Below are 21786 nucleotides of genomic sequence, written 5' to 3' on the forward strand. Positions count from 1 at the left end.
TAAAAAAATTTAGTTTGAAATTTAATATTAATAATTAGTGGATTCTGGAGCCGATTCTGGCTTTGAATCCCGGAAGAGCTAATGGTTTTTAAACTGATTATAATATGAAAAATGGATTGTAAAGTGGTTTGATCCCTTGTCCACAACACCCAATGGATAGTCAGAAATTGATCCCATCTGTATGACAATTATTTAATAAAATTAAAGTTGATTAAATTTTATCTTATTATCAAAGGATTTAAAGACAGCACAACAAAATTGCTTATTGTCTAAAATTGAAGTATCAGTGAGAAAACACAACTATAAAAGAATTTTATTCAATCCTTTTCAAAATCTATTAATTTCAAAGAATGATTTTAAAATTTGGAATTTATGAGTTTACTTCTTTCACAAGGATGATGTCATAAAAAATTTATTCTCAGTTTCTAATATGATTTAAGATTTCTAGCAAATCCTATACAATCATATGTTCAAATTCATTGGCCAAATAAATTCTAAATTACTCCTTTTGTTTTGGTTTGATTTTGTTTTAATTTAAGCAAAAAAACAGAAAGTTAAAAAATATTAACTCTGATTTTTGTACTGTCAATTAAGGATTTTCCAATACTTCGAGCAAATCATCGGGCAAAAAGTGCAACAGTCGACATATACATACTTCATTTCGGAATAAATTTCTATTAAGAAATTCTGGCCATATGCTATCAAAATTATAATTGGTAAATTTATTACACTTACTAATACTTTTATTTTACTATCATTTTATATAACGATTTCAGGGAATTTAGCTAGCAATCAAATTAAATTTGACTTGCACATTTTTCCCTGAAATGGTTTCCCCTGTATTTTGCCGTTAATCTAGGTTCAATTAAAAATTTGAATATTATGACACCTCCAATGGAATATGAATTTTGTCTTACTGTGTTCTTTTAAGGTGTTGTGCTCTCAAGGCACAAGAATTCTGGCTCCTCTCACGGTCAGGTGCCACTGACCTAAATTTTAACAAGTGGGAATTAACTTTCAGGTAAAATTTACAATTTTATTTTTAGAACATACACCTAGAGTTTTACAAGTAAGTCAGTGTCATTATCCAAAACTTATCTCAACCAACCTGAAAGAAAAAAAAATACGATTACAGTTGAGCAGGTTTATCTCAGAAAATGAAACAAATTTATGTATTCATAAATCCTCTATTGGTCAATAAATCGAACATTACACATTGAATTTACCCCCTATTTATAAATGAAACAATTATTAATACAACAATAAATATTTGGTACTGCTAATTACACTAGCATCATCGTTAGTTATTATTGCAGCAAAATTTCTTTTTCTAAGAAGATCAGCGTCTCCGGAAGGGGGACCGATGAAAGAGAAAAGAATAAGGATGATCCGCAGTTAAAGTCGTCGAGTCGGTCTAGCATACTTAAAGCGAAGACATCTTCATCGTTGAGATACGACCCGAAGAGGCCAACTGGTGGCGGGTCAGATGAGTTAGGGAGATGCTACATGAACTTTACCAACGAGAAGGAGGGTAGCTCTGGTAATATTTTTTTCCATTCATTGCTCGCAGCATTTCAATTAGGCGAACAGTAATAACATTTATATTTATTTTAGGAAATCCCATTAATCCCAATGCGCTACTAGATTCAGACAGTAAGTAAAACCATTCTAACAATATTATCCAATGCAATTTTGTTAAAGAAACTTAACAAATAAAATGATTAATTTAATTAAAATATATAAAATCATAGATACACTCATTATAGTAAGAGGAAATCACCATTTTAAATTATGAAGGTAATTTGTGTTTAAAATTAGTGAATTTGACAAATAGTTTTGCAATTTATAAATTGGCCAAAGTTAATATTTAAATAGGACACAAACGATGCAAAATCTTTAAAGCGTTTCTAAGCAACAGGCTAAAAATGAAAACCTTATGGTTTCACTTCGATAACTGTCCCATCTAACATTATCAATTATAAATTTTACACCAACTTTCAAGTCACAAATAAAAAATAATAATAAAAACAAGCTCGCATATTTTCCATGATAAATATATATTGTAATAAGTGTGTAATTGAAATATAGTGACTCTTCATAGCCATAATGAATGAAAATTGAAGTCAGGTTTGTCCAATCTCTTAAAATAGCAAAAAAAAATCATGCTACTTCATATTAATAAATAAAACCACAATTAAATTTAAATAAAGACAAACACCACTGAAGAGTTTCAATAACATTAACTTATTTCCCAAATAAACATATCATTAAAAGAAATTGTTTAAAATCAATACTAATTCCTTAAGTTTTTATTGTTCACAAAATTAAATAAAATACTATTTTCTGGAAATTTGCACTGCAACACTAACATTAAGTGTTTGCAGGTCCTTAATTACTTCCGCATCATTTGATTTATCTCCCTTCGACAAAATGAAGAGTCATTGGTTGGACATTCCATGGGAAAATGGACTGAATACTTCAACTGGTCAAATATTTTATTTGTTTTGCATTTTTCTCCATACACTTCAGCTACAAGATGATTATAGGTAATAACATGTGCTGGACGTGCAACTTATTTTGAGTTTTACTATGCAAAAGTTAAATGGGCCAAAATTGTTAACGTTTTTATTTGATGAGCTTTCATCAAACCTTGAGCATACTTAAGCCACGTCTCCATCCAAATCTACACAAAATGTATCCACGTTGATCTAAAAAAGAAGTGAAACCATAATGGGCTTTGTTATAGGTTTCTGATCCATAAAACAAAATTTAAATTTAATCTTAGGAATCTAATATAGTTTATGTAAATGCAACTACTACAAATTTTTGTTTGTTCTTCAATATTGTTTTATACATAAAACAATTAAATGAAACTCTTGGATTATGATGAGAAATATTTTAATGGTTGAGGTCAATTCACACCTACACAGTCTTATGTCAACTCACTTAATTTATTTCTGTTGTATGCAGTGTTAAAGATTTATTTTTAAGGCCTAATTTTCTCCAGGGATACCAAAACAGCATACAACTTTAATCTATGTTTACTTTTTACAAATATTTATAACTGAATAAAATTTGTAATCTCGATGTTAAGATATCGAATTTTTAAAACCTTCAGTCGTAAGTTTATTTAAATTTGCTAAAGAATTCAAGAAGAACGATGTGAGTGATATTTAACTTGTTCTCGGTGATTAATCAATACTGACTTAAATTAATAAACAAATTAGCATTAAAATGAAGATTTCTTGTTTATTCTCTACGCACCCAACAAAGAATTTCCACAATTATTAATTATGCCCTAGTAGAAAATAATTATTAAAAAAGAAATGAACTTAAAATATACTGAATATTTACACACAGTTAAAATTTGTCTCGCAATTGATAAACTGAACGATAAATTAGACTTTTATTGACAAAAAAGCACAATAAAAATTATTAAATGCTGTCTGATAAAACTTACATAACATTTGTATTTCATTAATTTGTTCTTCAAAATAAAAGACAAATTTGTTCATTTTCTAAAGAATTGTATTTTTTGTTATGTATTATGGAAAAAAAATAGTAATGATAATAGATAATGTTAAAAAATGGGTAATACTAGAGTAGGAGGACAGAACACATTTGTGCCTATGTTGACGACATTGTACTACTACAATTACAATACTTTATATTTATAGAATTGACAACACCAAAAATGTTAAAATTGATTGAAAAGTAAAAAAAAAAAATTGTCATACATGATGGTTTACCATCCAACTACCTGCTGGCTCTCAATTAAAATTTCATGGGCTTGGCCAGGATATGAACCTGGAATGGATTATAATGTATAGAAGATATTTCAGATTGTTTTGAGTAGAGAATCATAACGGTTGCTGCTTTAAATTGTTTGCATATCAGTGAAGGTAGAATTCGATCCATCATTAATCAATTAGCGATGATAGTTTTCATTTTTTTTATATCATAAATGAGTATACTTATTATGAATCTGCATGATCATTTCAATTAATTTTTCTATTGATAATATACATATTCAAATTTTATAGAAAGAGTGAATTGTAGTATTAATTTAGCTTTACAGTTGTTTAATTTTTTCAGACACAATGGAATATCAATTTTTAATTTTATTATTAATTTTTAAAGGCGTTTTAACGGCTAAGGTCATTTTACGCCCTAACATCCAACCTTCTACCCTAGTCATTCAGATATCGATTAATGGTCACTAATCACTTCTACCCTAGGTTAGCTATAAAGCTCTGACTCCAAACATTCACTCATAAACTAGTCTATCCTTTTGTCATCCAAAGCTTTAATTTATCCTTTTAAAATTCTTAATTTGTAAGGCCAAATGTATACATAATCCCATTTTAAATTATAAAATTTATTCCTGTTCTTAGAATTAGAATTACGAATTTTTGTTCCATAATTTAAACAATTCTCATAGGCTTGTATGGCTAATAATAATAATAATAATAATGGAGTCAGACTAGTAACAGTCTCAGCATGAGTATAGGCTCATCATTATCCTTCTTTCTTCCATTTAAATATGATAATTAACTAATGTTACTTAACAATAATAAAAATAAACCCAATACACTTCTTTTCCTTTATCCTTTCTCTTTCTCTCTCTCTCTTTTAAATTTTTTTTTTATAGCTATCTTTCTTATTTAAATTGCAATTTGCGATTTTGGGCATTAGAGTTTATTACCCCACAATTTGTATTTTCTTCTATTTCATTTATTCGCTCCGGCAGCCTCAAAAATTCCTGAGAGAAAAAAAAATCTTGCACGCACAACTCATTCAAACACTAGCAGACAAACATTCAATGGTATAACAATTTGGGAAAAGGCCTATCTCATTATAAATTATAATAAATTTGAGAAAGCTGAAAAGTGCTCTTCGAAACAAACACTGGAAACCCAGTAACTCCTTTAAATCACTCAAAAGATTGATCCTTTGCTTAAAGGGTTGCAAAGTGTGACAGTTGATATGTTTCACAGTCAGAATGATATGTTATTATTATTATTTTTAAATTCAACGAATAATAATCAAAATGTATAATTCCTTTACAACCTAGAGTTGTTTCATTTTTTCAAGGTATGATAAAATATTTCACTATTTATTATTACTATTATTTATTATTAATGAGTGATCGTTCCATTAAAAAAAAATTAAATAAAAAAATTACAAAAAAAATTGAAGGTGCAATAATCAAAATATGATTTTATACTTGTTGTAACCTGTATTTATTTGTAAAGAAATTAAGTTTGTGAAATTTTTGGATAAATAATCAAAATTAACTATGCAATATTTAAAATATTAGACTTTTTTTATAATCTGTACAAGCATTTCATTCGAAAAACCAGAAATAAAAAAATTTATTATAACAACCCATTATTTGGCATGTTGTGCAGATGCTGAAAAATTGTTAGTGCGTCAGCAAAAGTAGGACTCACACTTGCATGAGGCGCATCAGATAGAAATCTGATAATTTATAAAATATATAAAACAAAACATAATAAGATTGCTTATAACATATTCATTAGATTGTTGAGCAGACTTGACTAATTGTTGGTGTGTCAGCAAAACTTGCATGTTGCGCATCATGGGGATTGATGAATTAACATTGGAGTTCTTGAATTTTTTTTAATGATCGTTTCATTTATTTTTTAAATGTTGAAATTGATATACTCAAACTTTTATTTCTTTGCCTGACTTGGATATTTATAGAACAGACAAAGCCCAAAATAGCAAAATTGATTAAAATGTATAGAAAAGAAGTTAGGTTGTTTTAAGGAGTTAGTCATTGGGTGCTTGCTGACTTAACTTTGGAATTCATAATTGACACAATAATGTGGGTGATTATTCTGTTTTTTAATTATTATTTTTATTATTATTAATTAGGGCGTTTGTTGTGTAACAAAATACAATATTATATATTATAAATACAATAATGTGTTTTGTTATAATTGACTGATTTACTCATAATATTCTAACCAACAAACTTTATGGATTCTGGTCTAGAAGAAGATATTTTAGAATGGTTGTATCTTAATTTTCTAGCAGTCAAGTAGTCCAAAGTGGAAATTCTTGTAACTGTAAATTATTGTAACTTCTAGTGTACAGCTAGGTGGACATTTGTCCCCACTTTTATTTTTATTATTCTTCTACGTGTCTGATCCTCTGAGGGCCACCCATTGTCAGTGCTGATACGTGAGATCTTCTCTGTCTTCTGCCACTTTCTTTTAATTATGCTTTTTATTGCATTCTTAGCGTCTGTGGGCCGGTGGTTAGGTTCAGAGGTTGGGAAGTCTAGGGCTTACCCACCTTTTCATCACTCTCCAGACCTACCTGTGAAGCTGAAAGTGTAAATTGAAATAAATTATCACTATTATTATTTAATAAATTATTAATAAATTCATAAACTTGTAGCATTTTTCAGTCATATTAAACCTTTTATAAATCAAATCACTCTTTTTTTCAACCAAATTAACCATTTATTCATCCAAATTAAACCTTTCGGCCCAAAAGTAAGAGTCTGTGTGTCAACCTTGCAAGGCCTATTCTTAATCGGGTAAGGATGACCCTTCTTCTACAAGTCTGATCCTCCGAGGGCCACCCATCGACAGAGCTCTTGATATGCGAGAGATTCTCTGTCAATCTGGCCCATTGATGCTCCACCTTCTTTTAATCATGCTTATTATTGATTCTGTGGGCCAGATAGCAGTGGTAAGTTCCAGGGGTTGGGACATCCCGAGCTTAGCCGCCTTGTCCACCTTTTCGTTACCCTCCTGTGAAGGTGAAAATGTAAATTGAAATAAATCATCACTATTATTATTTAATAAATTATTAATTAATTCATAAACTTGTAGCATTTTTCAGTCAAATTAAACCTTTTATAAATCAAATCACCCCTTTCTTCCTTAAATAAGAGTCTGTCAACCTCGCATGGCCCATTCTTAATTGGGGAGGATGACATTTCTTCTGTTTCAGATCTTCTGAATTATATGTTAATAGTTTGATTATTGTCAGTATTTAATATTTCAATGTTTTTCATTTTTTAAATGTTCTTTGTAATTATTAGCTAGATAATAAATAAACAAATATAGTAAAATTGATAAAAATGTATAGAAAAAAGTTAGATTGTTTCAAGGAGTGAATCGTTGGGCAGTGGCTGATATAAAATTTTGTCGGCGCAGGTTGGGGATGATTGATGAAGTGAGTGATGTGGATTTGTATTTCGGCGGGAAAACCTGTATGGCCAAAGTATAAAATCGCTCGTCGTGCCTCGACTTATGAGTGAAAAAAGAAATAAAATAATCATCTCTGATGAACGGGTGGATGTGGAGGAACGGACGTTAATCAGTAAAAAAGTGAATCGTTATTGAAATCTCTTGAGCATTGGCTAGAACGTAAAAGTTATGTTGCCAGGTTGACGTCAGCCTCGTGAGAGATCGTTTCTTCCCGAGAGCGTTCCCATTGGCCACGAACTTAACCGAACAGGTCAATGTCTGAACCTCTGAAATTTCGTCCCCAGAGAAGTGAATGATGGGTGGTTTCTGAGTCCGAGGGATTTTCGTCAAATATGACTTTGTAAATAAGTCTGGCGGCCGTGGTTTTCGCGACGTTTCCGGTCCGGAGTTTGATGGATGTTGTGGGTCGAGTCCGCCTCGGGCGTTCATCCGGAACACGGTTTTTTGTAATCAGGGAGTCGTTGGGTTAACTCGCTCTCTCGGGCTCCCGATTTCCCTTCCAGCCGGACCTGTGTGTGTGCTGTGCCCTGTGTTTTTCGCATTTTACGAATCGACCAGATTAATTATGTGATTTGGAAAATCCTATGACGTGGACGTATTTTGACGATCTACGAAAGCAGAAATGACTACACGTCCTAGGACTACGTCCTTCGCAGAGGGTAACAAGCAACCTCCTATTCCACCATTAGGGAACATGAAAATAAGTAGTAAGTGCAGTTACTCAACCGAGATCTATAATCAAATTCAACGTTTTCTCTATTATTTTATTTCTTAACGAGAGGAAATATGGAATTTATATTTTTTTAGTTTCTTTTTTTTTTAATTAATAGATCCTCGTCTTCAACACATTTCCCAACCCCCGGCCAGAACTGGCGGCGGGATGGGAAAGCGCTGACGATTAACGAGAAAGAAAGTCGATCTGGGATGGAAAACCCACAATTTTACCATTTGAGGAAATATGGAACCTTTTAAAACCGCCTGCTGCCCGATATTCTAACCTTCATTCTTCACTCGCATCCACCTTTTTCTTATTTTATTTCAAAAGCAGTTTACCGCTCTTTTTCTAAATTCTAGGATATTTTTATTTTCCACTCGTTGATTTTTGACCCTTGAAAAAAAAATTCATCCTTTTATTTTTTTCCCCACCGAGACCCTTGATTTTCTTCTGAGCTTTCTCCTTTCATTAAACGACCCGACGGCGAGGAGACGTTAAGGAAACCTTCTGGCGGGTCGAGTTTCTCGAAATGAAAATCCTCCACCCCCACCGGGGTTGCAACCCCTTTCGGCCTGATCGATTTTTTACGATTTACCCGGAATCTTGGCGAGTTTCGCCCCTGAAAACTATGCGGTATTTTAAAGACGCCTACGTCGTCGGATATCGCTTCCAACCCGCCCTCGCCCGTTTCCATATTTTCGATATTGTAAAACGTCCCGTTACGAACGCCTTTGCCCGGTCCCATTTCTCATTTCGTCTCGAAAATTAAAAAAAAAAAAAATGAAGGATTTTCAATTTTTATTCGGTATTCGTTGTAAAGTTTCTGGAGGCGAAAATTCGCCTTTGGCTTTGGCCGCCTTCGAGGGCGGAACCGTGTCCGATTTTGGGAGGGATCTTTTGGTGGGCATCGCTTTCCATTAGGGCAGCGGAACGGTTTCACCAGAACTACGATTCACTCTTGTGAACACCAATTTCTTCACCAACTCGCATTCCTTTCCGATTGCTAAAATAAACAAAAATTAACAATTAACACAGGCCAACTTTCAAAATATAGTTTTGGCATCAAATATAAAACAAAAAATTAGAAAGAAACTAGGTAAATTTTATTTAAAAGCCACTTCATGAAAAAAAACTACAAATAATTTGTCATTACAGAAATTAGTTCTTCAGGACAAAATACTATATACTTTTACTTTACCATTCATGAATGACGTTCTACAAAGATTATACATATTAAAAAAAGTGTTTCCCATTTAAAAAATACTTTTAAATTTAAAATCCCTGGTTGTTTAAATTGACCCTTAAAAAATACGACAGTCATGTTTTGTCTTCACAATTTCCTGTGTAAAATTACATACTCCACCATTTATCATTTCTATAAAAAAAAGTCTTTAAATTAAGGCATTCCTGTTGTGATTATCGTAGAGAAATGAGTACGTGATGTTTATCCATACCCCACATTTATATTCAGGTTGTTACTTTCAAATTTGACAGCACTGTCTGATCTGTCGATAGATGACCATTCGGAAAATGACAGCTGATTGTTCATTCGTATTCTTCTCGATTATGGCTTTCAAATTGTCACCCTCGCTTTGAGCATTCGTTTGAGAAATTAAAGTGGAGTAAACATTTAAAATATTTTTGGATTTATTTTAGGCTCTTTTCAGCTGCTCGAGTTTAAAGTTGACTATATTTTTTTACTATATTTTATTCTTCCGTTTATGGCGTTTAAATTCGATAGCCACTATTGACTTCTTTAAATTTGTGGGTTAATGTTGTATGCGTTAAACTTCAAATTCGACTGCATTGCAGTTGTTTATTAAAAATTATAACTTCCTGTATTCGTTTTTGCATCACTGCCTTTCAAATTGGCCTTTTGATAAATTATGTTTACTTAAATATAGTTTTCTTCTAAATTATAACGTTGAAATTCGACATTCCGTGTTCTGAACACTCAATTCATATAATATTTAAAGGTTGTAATTCGAATTATGGCTTTGAAATTGACAGCTTCATGTTGAGTTTTCGTTTCAGAAATTAAAGCAGAGTAGATATTCTAAAATATTTTTGGTCTATATTAGGCTTGAAATTCGACGGACCTTTTCACTTACTCGATTTTCAAGTGGACTGTTCATATTTTTTGGCCATAATTTATTCATTAATGTATGACTTTCAAATTCGACAGCCCCTGCTGTTGAGTTCTTTAAATTTGTTGGTGAAATGCAGTACGTGTTAAGTATAACTTCATATTCGATTACATTGTTGTTGTTAAAAATTACTGTTGAATTAAAAAAGTTTAAAATTGCTGAAACTGTTCATATAGTCTTAATAATTTGTTTAAGTAACAATGCCTTTCAAATTGGCCTTTTGATAATTTAATAAATTATTTTTTACTNTAAAATATTTTTAATTTAAATTAGTCTAGAAATCCCACAGCACTTGTCACTTACTCGATACTGTATATGTGGCATTCCATATTTGTACAATATGAAGGCTTATATTTCAAATTATGACTTTATTCGAAGTCAACAAATTTGTCGAATATAAATTCGACAAATTTGTTGACTTCGAATTTCGTTGGAATTTTTTATAGATTTGTTTTCTTTATTTGTTTAGAAAATTATAGCCATATTAACAGAAACTTTGTTGTTGTGAAATTATGACTTTCAAAATTGCTTCACTTCACAATTTTTGCTTAGGAGACAACTTGCATTAAACCCTCAGCTTTTCAAAGTTGAAAACCACTTGTGAATAAACGATTTTAATAAATGACAACCGTCATTGTCCACAACTTACATACAGATGCTTATACCTTCTCATAAATTGAAAACGGTCTTCACCATATAGTGACATATAACGCTAAAAAAATTATTTAACCATAAAATGAATTGGTTTTGTGCACAGAGAGATTGTAGTGCTATATCGAAATATCATATTTTGTCTTGAATTGCTTCGTTTCTTTGGAACAGTTTCTAGGCTGAAAGGGTGCGGAGAGGTGATTCCAGTTGTCCTAAAGGTGCACACGTGCACCCTCACACGACCACCCTGAAATCGGAACGTTAATTTGGTTTCCTTTAAACTTTTCCGTTCCTCTTTATCTTCAGACGATGGATTTCCTTTCCGACTGTTGACATAACTGTCAAAACAATACAGATTTGTTTTGTTGCACCGTGAAATCTAATCGCCTGTCCTCTTTCTTTTATTTTCTTTCCCCTTTGTACACACACTGTAACTGTTATTCACAGTAGCTTATCTAATAAATTTAGTAAATTCAGGTGAAATTACCCGTGGGTTTGTAGTTTTATAGTTTTATCTCGTGTTGTATGTGGCCTTGAGTGAAATTATTTGGAAAATATCTTCATAATAAAATTCATAATAAATGGATAAAAGGTTGATGCGATTTAGCAGAAAAGTTTATTTTAATATTTAGTTTAAAAAAAATGTAATCTTAGGATCCTATCCTACTAGAATCCTGTAGACAATTCAATTAATCTAATGGTAAATTAAAATCCTATGGAAGGCTTATACAAACTGCAATTATATAAAAAAAAAGTCCTCCATTTCTTTTAAAAAACAAAGTTTTCATATTAATATGTGGATTTTTGTAGAATCAGCACTATTTTCATATTGTATATTTTAAAAAATCGATTACTAAGATCTTTGCATGCTTTATCATTATGTAAACGTCAGTAGAATACCTTGATTGTTTATTGTTTTTTTTTCTTTCTATTATGAATTATTTTTTTATAACAGGGTATAACAGGCTGTGTGACATTTGTTCAACGTTAACAATCGTACAAAAAGACGCCAATTAATGCTTTTTCTGCCTCAATTGAACGAAAGAATTTGGACGAAACTAATCAAAATTTGGCTTGTTTCCAATTGCCAATACAACCCTACGTATATTTAAAAAATTAACTGCGCACTAATAAAGCAAATAGTTGGTGCAGTGATTCATCTGATCTGATAAGTAACAAGTTGTTCTCTCACACAGTTGGTTTAATTCTGCGGTCAATAGTATTCTAACATTTTATGAATTTACAGGGTAAAAGAGAAAAATTAAGAATTATTTTAATTGCAAAAAAAACCCTATTTTTATTAGAATTTTTAAAAATGTTCAACAAAACAAACGTTTATATTGCAGTATTAACTGTATCATATATTTTATTTATATGGATTTTTTTACATAAAAATAATTCAAGTTCGTTTAAATTTTTCATTTTAAATTACAAAAGTCGTGTTTATTACACAATAATTATTATCATTATGTTTGGACACTCCTGTGATCATTTCTCGCCTAACGGTATTATGGGAGATAACTGTTATTTGTGTTTAATCAGCCGATATTTCGATCAAAAATTCTCAATTCAGTAAGAGTTAAATTGACCTGTACTGGGAGTTAAATATTTAAAAAAATTAAATCCTCTTGACTAAAGTTTTTAAATTTTGGCTGAAAAAATATTGTTTTATTCTTGCAGTTTTTTTTATGGTATCAATAAAACAGTAATGTGTGAGAAAAGTTACCTGTTAGAAAAAAGAAATACTGTATGACTCACATTTCGAAACGGGTATAATTAATTAATTCTTACAATTTATGGATTCAGAACATTTCTTAATTAGTTATTGTTTTAGCCAACAATACAAACTGGTATTATATTAAATATTGCCCGTTTTTTAAGACATTAGTGTTATATGCAATTTTTAAAAAATCAATGAGAAATTCGCTATTTTTTTTTTTAAATCTTAGTACTTGATTTAAACCGAAGAGGTATGTGTGGTGATTAGTGACCGTTAATCGATAATTATTCAGAAATAGTGAGATGCGGTCTGGTGTGATGTAGGTTTCAGAAAAACATTTTGTTTATCGTGCCAACGTTTCGATCTTTATTGAGCCCTGAAGATGATCTCAATAAAGATCGAAACGCTGGCACGATGAAGAGGTATATTCAATTTAAGCTATATTGTTAAAAGGAACCACTTTCTTATTTGTTAAATTTACGTTTTTCCTTTACACTAACTATTGGTAAAATAAAAATTGGGCAAATAAGTCAGAAAAACAATTACATAAGCGACCATGATGGCTTAAAATATGAAGGCTTTACGCAAATTAAAAATTGTAGAAATTGAGAAAAAAATTGTGTTTAGGCTGTAAGACAACGTTTGGCAGAATTGAGATAAGAAAGACCTAGTATATGAGGTATGGTCGTAAAGAATCGTTAAAACGTTTCCTCTTCCCTGTCGCTTTCTTATAAAAAAGTACAAAACTATAAACGCGATTGCAGTTGGGAAAATAATAAAATAATATATTATTGTAATTATTAAGCGACGAAATTTTCAACCCAAACTGTTTTTGTAAATATATTTTATGTAGAGTATTTTGATTGTTGAAAAATTAAGAATAATTGTTAATCCGGAAAGTACAAGTTTTTATCATTTATGGTAATTTTGCTTCACTGGGTCATTAATAAACGTATCAGACGTGTGATACCTTCGCATCTCACAGTTACAAATGGAAACATTAAAAATTGTGATACATTTGCTTCACTAGATCACTAATAGACATCCCATGTGACCTCACCTGAAATATACTTCACGTAGTTACAATCTCACGTATGACGTTTGCCTTAAGGAATTTCTGTGGAGTATAGAACGTGTGTGATACTTTAGCCTCTCATAGTGGAATCCATACAAATGAAAGTCTCACCTGCGATACTTTTGCTCCAAGGTCTTTATTCAGTGTACCACTTGTGTGATATCTTCCACTTCATAATTACAAATCGACGTAACTCACATGTGATACGTTTGCATCAAGATTTCTCTAATGAAGTACAAGTTATGTGATACATTCTGCTCTCGTAGTCACAAATGGACGTATCTCACATGTTTAATTTTTCTTCAAAGGTTCTCAATTGAATGTGATCACTTCTTTGCCTCTCGTATTCACAAATGCAAGTAACTGACATGTTTAAATTTTTTCCAAAGGTTTTCAATTGAGTGTGATCACTCCTTTGCCTCTCGTAGTCACAAATAGTCACAAATGGAAGTAACTTTTTTTCAAAGGTTCTCAATTGAGTGTGATCACTCCTTTGCCTCTCGTATTCACAAATGGAAGTAACTCACATGTTTAAATTTTTTTCAAAGGTTCTCAATTGAGTGTGATCACTTCTTTGCCTCTCGTATTCACAAATGGAAGTAACTGACATGTTTAAATTTTTTTCAAAGGTTCTCAATTGAGTGTGATCACTCCTTTGCCTCCCGTAGTCACAAATGGATGTAACTAACATGTTTAAATTTTTTTCAAATGTTCTCAATTGAGTGTGATCACTCCTTTGCCTCCCGTAGTCACAAATGGATGTAACTCACATGTTTAAATTTTGTTCAAAGGTTCTCAATTGAGTGTGATCACTCCTTTGCCTCTCGTAGTCACAAATGGACGTAACTCACATGTTTAAGTTTTCTTCAAAGGTTCTCAATTGAGTGTGATCACTCCTATGCCTCTCGTAGTCTCGAATGGATGTAACTCACATGTTTATGTTTTCTTCAACCTGTGTGATCTCTCCTTTGCCTCTTGTAGTCACAACTGGAAGTATCTCATATGTGATTAATTTGCCTCAAGGAATCTCTATTGAGTGAACAGCCTTTGTGATGCCTTCCACTCACGCAGTCAAGTATCTCACGTGTGTGTCGTTTCGGCTCTTGTAGTCATAAATGGAGTATCCCACGAGTGATTTGTTTGCCTCAAATGAGCGTACAAATTGAGTGATACCTTAGCGTTACGTAGGCACAATCTCATCCTTACGAGTTGGCTGACAAAGTTCGTATTAACAATAAAAAATACTATCTACTTTTTTAAAAGTTGATTCCAAGTGGATGTGGCTAATGTTACCAATCGCCAGATAATACGTGGTACATGTGTGTTCTGGCTGTGGAATAGTTATACTTAAGTAATTTTCTCTTGCCCGTCCCGTTCTATTTCCATGGCAATTAAGCCGGCAAAGGAACTTTTAAAAGTATTACAAATTTTAAAAACCATTTCGAGGAATGAATCGTGGGGTTACTAAATTAGACGTTTACATTAGTTGTTGGACATGTGTTTTGTTCCTTTATTTCAAGTTTATTCTTGATTTAGAACATTGCAACTTTTGTCTATAACTGGGCGATTTAATTATTTATTGTACGTATATTTTAAGTACCATGTTGTTAATATATATTATTTATTGATTGAAAATTTTTAAATTTTATAATCTTAGGATTTGGGTCATGTCCGAAGTTTCATTGTATCAGATTATAACTACTGATTGAATTGTATCTTCTCATGGAAATTTTATTATCTTTCTTTCATCCTTGTTTACAAAAGGAATCTTAAGAAACTAGTGAACAATGCAGTCATTTTGATAGAAATCGCCTTCTTATTATTGTTTATTATTATTATTATTGTCCTAATGGTTGATCAATAATTGATTTGTCTATATTGGCCGAAATATATAATACTCTGATCAAAGAGCTTAGGGTAAATAGAGGGATTTTTTTGTAATTATTAAACATCTTATAAAAAATGGCTTATTCAATTTTAATTGATTTTAATACCATCTAAGTCCCTCCCAATTTTGAAAGTATAAAATGGAACGTACAGGCCATGAATGTACTAATAAAACTAATGTAATATAAGAATACATTTTTTCATCATGATAGTTGGTTCATAAAAGTTATGTATCTGCAGTCTATGGAAATTTTTATAATTAATGTTTATTTTTACGATTTACACTTCCGAACAATCTTGAGTTGTGCAAACTATGTATTAGATTTTAATTGTTATGATTATGTTTTTCTAGGGTTGTTCTTGTCTTTCTTTTATTAAAAAAATATTTTTTATCTATTCTTTTCCACGCCTCAGTAATTTTTGCAATATTATTTTTTTAGTGGAAATGTTTCATTCACATTACAATTTCGTTTCAAGTTTTGCATTTTCTCTGTAATGTAAGTTTTTATATTTTTCTCTTGTCCAATTATATTAAAAATTTACAAACCAAATAACTTATTGCAAATTTAAAAAGGAAGTTTTCTTTCCTTATATTTGGGGGACTGAATGGACATAAGGATCGATGTACCATTTTTTTGGCTAGAAAAATTATGCTGTTATGTATTACATTTTTTTAATGACTTCAGAAAGTTTTATCATGTCAGACTTCCTTGCTACGTCTTGCAAACTATTCATAAAATTTGAATTTGACTTTTTTATTTTGATCATTGTAGTAAAAATTGTACCATTTTAGTATTTAAATCATGTAAATATATTACTACAATTCCTTTTTTTTTCGTCTGAAGTTCAACAGGGAATTGATATTAAATAGGTTGAACCTAGAAACTGAATAGTTCCGCCTCTGGGAAATCAGGACCAGCCGGCCTTTTACATTGACCTGATTTATTTCACGCGCTATTTTAAAATTTTAGCTAATAAGATAACAGATTTTTTGGTGGTTTGGGGAGGGGTTAATTTCTAAACTCGTTTAAAATTAATTTTCCTTGTTCTCTTTAAAGTTCAAATGGGTGAATTTTTCGAGTACCAGTCCAGCGATTGATTTTCGACTCAAGCAATGATAAAAATTAATTTAATCAAACAACAGATTTTCTTATAATATAATACAATAGATAACTTTTATCAATTTGAGTGATAGATAGTACAAAAAAACCATTCAATTATATAAGGAATTACAACACTTTTAGACATTTTCTTCTGTCGTGACAAACTAGTTAGATCTAGCCAGAATTTGAGTTTCATAAATTTTTTTATAGATAATTTTGATTTTTGACATATTTGAAGAATAAAACTGTTATACATGCAGCATGCTTTTATCCTGGGAGTGTTGAAATATGCTGCTGTTTGGTCCTCGTGCTTTAGTTTGGTGCTGCTGTCATGCGGCGTGTATCTTTAACTTGTGGAGCTTCTATCGTTCGATAATGTACATTTATTGTTTGTGAAAACCTTTCTGGATAATATTTTTCTGTTGATTAGATTTATGTAAAACGAGTGACGCCGATTCCTGGTTGAATATTTGCTACAACTTAGACTGTACGTTTTACCCTTCTTGTAGCCGAAATTGATTTTTGTACCTCTTTTTTTCATTATTTGATGTATTCCCAGGATTCTAATTAAGCGGAAATCCGTTTCTTTCAGATAATCACTTTTTTAGAAATGGTTGCTGGCAGGCATGAATTTTTTTTAAAAATATGTAAGCTGAGTGTGCATTTATTGTATTTCTGGCTGAAGCTCATCTAAAAACATAAGATTTTTGTTCTTCTTTTTAACGTAATTCTATCGGCAAGGTATTTGCTGATTTTGAAAAATCATTTGTCCATTGATGAATTGTCTGTTGAATTTGGTTGATACGCCAAAAATTATTAGTCGAGCAGATGTAGTTTGCTCTGCAGGCTCAGAATATCGTTTCGTCTGATCGAATTATGACTCGATGCTTTCAACGTCTCGAGTAGTGTGTCTACCCTTTATTGATTTTAAAATGGAACGATAGGGACAATTAAAAATAAATATCAACTTTCGACCGTTTTAAGGGTGTAATTCTATTTTTATTCTCTATGTAAGAATAAGAAAAGGAAAAGAGGTTGTAGACGATTGCTTGCAATCGATAAATCTATTTCGGGTCGGGCTTCGCGACTCGATTTACATTTGTGAGTCACGTGGTGATTCTGAGCTGTTATAAAAATATCTAATCGTACTATCTAGGCCTTTATTAATTTACAGTGAGCAAAAAATAATCTATTTGTCTGTAGTCGAACGGTCAGACAGTCGATTACGTTATCAAGAATTGCAATCATTTTTTTAAAATTTTAAATTTCCATCAGTCTTAAAAGGGATTTTTAGCAACGTTTCTACGTCAGAAAACTTTTAACTTGTCTGGCCAATTTTAATTTGAAAAGGTTTTCTGGCATAACAAATTACAGTTTACTCTTATTTCCTCTGAATGTTGTTTCGGTAAAGAGAAATTTTTTCAAAAGAAATCTTGGCCCTCGAAAATAACTTTCGGAATTTTTATTTTATTTTGTATTTTTGGAATATGGTTAAGTGATAAACTAACAACTTGGCATGCTGTATCGATTGCGCATAAAGGGATCTTTCTCTCCGGGAAGCGTCCTTTTTCCAAGTGGAGATATGGACTATTTTAGGAAGAAGTGCATGGCCCGATAGCGACCTTCATTTCATGTTTCATTTACCAGGAACTGGAAATCGACCAACTCCTGACGGAAATTAGTTGCCAGATCGAGAATAATTCTTAAGGGGTTGTTAAACCGTTTTGTTTTCCCCTAAGATTTCAGTCGTAATTTGAAAACCATCGGTTTTTCACTAATAGAAAAGATAAATGGTGGGCTGAGTGTGCTGTTCAATCTTTCTCACAGTAAGTTGTTTTCAATGATCCGGATATCGAGCCTACAGCTCATCATCAGGTCGTAGAGCTCCTTCAACCTGATGATGAGCTGTAGGCTCGAAATCTGGATCGTTGAAAGCTTTTTAGAAAGATCGGGTTGTCACTTCTGTTCATCCCAAACACAGCCAACCCAATTTACAGAAACATCCACTATTTTACACATTTTGAATATGTGAATTTATATTATTTATAATTGTTTGTTAAATGATGTTAAATTAATTTAATTATGATGTAACTTTTGAACATCTGGAGCAATTGTAGGTTCATCCCTAAAATCACACGTAAAAATTGACTTAGGTCATTTTTTTTCTTTTTGAAAGTCTCACTATGTTATGCAAATTATCATTTAGTTATTTAGAATAAAAACATTATTGTCAGTAATTAAGTAGGCCGTCCTCAGTTAAATCAAGAAATTACGTATAACATCTCACACCTTCGTGATAAGAATTCACAAGTCTTGCGTGCTGTAAGCTGAAAAACGTTTCAAATGGAAGTCTCACGCTTGTACGTCCTTTTGTGGCTTTGTGACGTTGACTTATCACATTTTGCTACTTGTGAGTCTGACGTCCTCTTGTGACCCTGTGTGAGGTCCATTCGTGATAGATAACTACCGCAGGTGTGATACGTCCAGTTGTGATTATCAGATTTGCTCTACGTTTATTTCGTGAGTCTAAAAGAATCAAAGTGTTATTTGTCCGTTTATGACTTCTTGAGTCTGAATCGCGCTTGAAATTCTTCGTGACTTGGGAGGTTAATTACCACAGGCGTGATACATTTGTAACTTAGCCAGCTGAAATGATCAAACATGCGGTACGTCCATTTGTGACTTAGAGAGTGTAACGCCTTGGTCGTGTGATTGTACCATTTGTGACTTGTGGGACTGATTCGCACTTGAGATATGCTCATTTGTAAGCTGGGGGTTTAACTCCCAGAGGTGTGATACGTACATTTGTGACTTAGCTAGCTGACACTATCAGACATGTGTACGTTAACTTGTGACTGAGTCTAATGGTTCATTGACTCGTGTGATTCGTCAGTTTGTGACTTGGTGAGTCTCATTCTCAGTTTAGGTCCGTTTATGATCAAGAGCAAAATGCTATATTATTGAAAATGTTTTCAGTGAATTAATGTAACTATTTCATTAATCACTTAAAAAGGGGTCTAGTGATTAGGAAAGTAACGATAATTAGAGGAAAATTTTCACCTCGGTTTATCTCAATTTAATAATTGATGTGTAGAGATTAGTGACCGTTAATCGATAGTTATTCAGATATCGTGAGATGCGGTCGGGTAGACCCGACGGCATCTCACGATATCTGAATAACAATTAATAATTGATTGTAAATCAATTTCTGTTCTCACTGATTGAATTAAGGGGGACTTTTTTTTTAAACCCGTATTTGATAGGGCCAAATTTGTATCCATTCATGGTTTTATTGTCGGGGAAACGCGCATGACCCACTCTATAGGACAGGATACGCCCTCTGCCCATTGGCCTACTTGTTCACAGCATATACGGTTAAACGTGTAAAAAGGAAGAAATCCGGGTCATAGGAAGATTAATAATCAAAAATTCAATTTTACAAATCAAAACGTCGACAATATCTATTGAAGGTAGTTTATCCGTGAAAGCCGCTAGCCGAGGAGAAAAAAAAGATAAACTCAAATGGAATAAAAACTTTTCATTATCGTACGGCGGATGGGTTAGACTAGACCGTCAACTCTTGTGCACAACTCAGGAAAATATAACCGACGTCGGTTAAGTAATAAAAATAAAATTGAAACGACCTCTTTTTTTAATTGATTGCAATAAAAGTTTGTCGCAGTTTTGATGAAGCGATACCTTTTCATGAATCTAGTATTAACTATGGGGATTACCGTTGGGCCAGGGATATATCACGAATGAAAACTTAGGTTTATTCATCTTTTGTTCGCTCTTGAGCAATTATTTTATACGCTAGAAGTGCTGATATTTTTATATACTATCTAATTTTCTTCTCTTTTATTTAATATCTAATTCATCCTGTTCTTAAAAATTTTTTCCTACGTTTGACGTTTTTTCTGAGCCAAAGTCTTTGAAGATCAATAAATGTAAACCAAGTGAAATTTTAGCCAGAAAGAATTATTCATACGAAAGAGAGATCTAACAGAAAAAAAATATATATAAAAAGAGATATTATTTACTATAAATTTATTTTTTATCGATGTCATAACAAAAAAGGATATTGTTCGTAAGCTGCATACCGATATATTTCAAAGATTTCAAAGAAAATTTCCTCTATATAAGTTTTTATACTTTAAAACGCGTCTTGAATTATGGCTGGCAAAGATAACACAGTCTTAAGCTAATAAATTATAAAGTTATTAGTGTTGTACATATTTATTCTTTCTACGTCTATTCTTTCTAAAATAGATGAATTACCTCCTTAAAATATTTGTTTTAAGAATTCATCTCTTGTTTCAAATAATATAAACCTTAGTTTGATGTAAATTGAGTTGAAGTGTGGGCCCGAATGCTAAAAAACAATTAGTTCGGACAATAATAGGCTAATGACAGGAGCTTGTCATTACTCTGCGTGTGGTGAGTCGCTGCCAATTCGGATTGGCTATTAGGAAAGGCATTAGGTCCAGCCAGAATAGAATTTTAAACATGAAGTGGAAGTTAAGAACGTTTTTACAAGGAGGTAGTTTCTCTCTCACTTTCTCACTCTTTCTTTCTCTGTCTACCTTTAGCTATCCCTCTCATACACTCTTCTCGATTCTCTCTCTCTCTCGCTTTCTCACTCTTTCTTTCTCTGTCTACCTTTAGCTATCCCTCTCATACACTCCTCTCTCTCTCTCTCCCTCTCTCTCTCCCTCTCTCTCTCCCTCTCTCTCTCTCTCTCTCTCTCTCTCTTTCTTTCTTTCTTTCGCTGTCGCTCTCTCTCTCTCTCTCTCTCTCTCTCTTTCTTTCTTTCGCTGTCGCTCTCTTTTTCTCTCTCTCTCTCTCTCTCTCTCTCTCTCTCTCTCTCTCTCTCTCTCTCGCTTTCGCTCCCCCCTCCCCCTCTCTCTCTTTCTCTTTCTCTCTTTTTCTCTCGTCTCTGTCTATCGTTCTGTCTCATATACATGTACATATAAGCATTAAAATATTGGCAAACCGGATAAATACATAAGTATAGAAATACGTATAAACACGAATAGACAACATTATTCTAATAAAGACCATATTACGAGCACAACAATATTAATTATAAAATACACATATAACAATATAGAAATAAAATACACATAACAATATAGAAATAAAAGACGTACCCATACGCGAACATTACAATAGTCCTACACTAAGGCTTGGTGCTTGTTGAACCGATACGTGCAATTGTTGCAGTTGATTCACTCGTGT

The 21786-nt window shown here is 32.2% G+C and overlaps 1 protein-coding gene across 3 annotated transcripts in view; it reads left to right on the forward strand.

Annotated features, from left to right (window-relative positions):
* Positions 1-468: 468 nt before the first annotated feature.
* Positions 469-21786, forward strand: part of LOC106665236 (protein kinase shaggy) — a 40421-nt gene continuing 19103 nt past the window's right edge. The window contains exons 1-4 of one of the 3 annotated variants that reach the window (XM_014391512.2): positions 469-716; positions 932-1021; positions 1317-1540; positions 1615-1653. In XM_014391512.2, the coding sequence (XP_014246998.1) occupies positions 1507-1540; positions 1615-1653 (73 nt within the window). In that variant the 5' untranslated portion in view covers positions 469-716; positions 932-1021; positions 1317-1506. Of the gene's footprint in view, positions 717-931; positions 1022-1316; positions 1541-1614; positions 1654-7493; positions 7958-21786 lie in introns of those variants that run through there. The other 2 variants (XM_014391513.2, XM_014391510.2) reach the window with 2 other exon arrangements.

This window comes from Cimex lectularius, unplaced genomic scaffold (genome assembly GCF_000648675.2).
Source record: "Cimex lectularius strain Harlan isolate CLEC.00 unplaced genomic scaffold, Clec_2.1 scaffold298, whole genome shotgun sequence".
Taxonomy (NCBI): Eukaryota; Metazoa; Arthropoda; class Insecta; order Hemiptera; family Cimicidae; genus Cimex; species Cimex lectularius.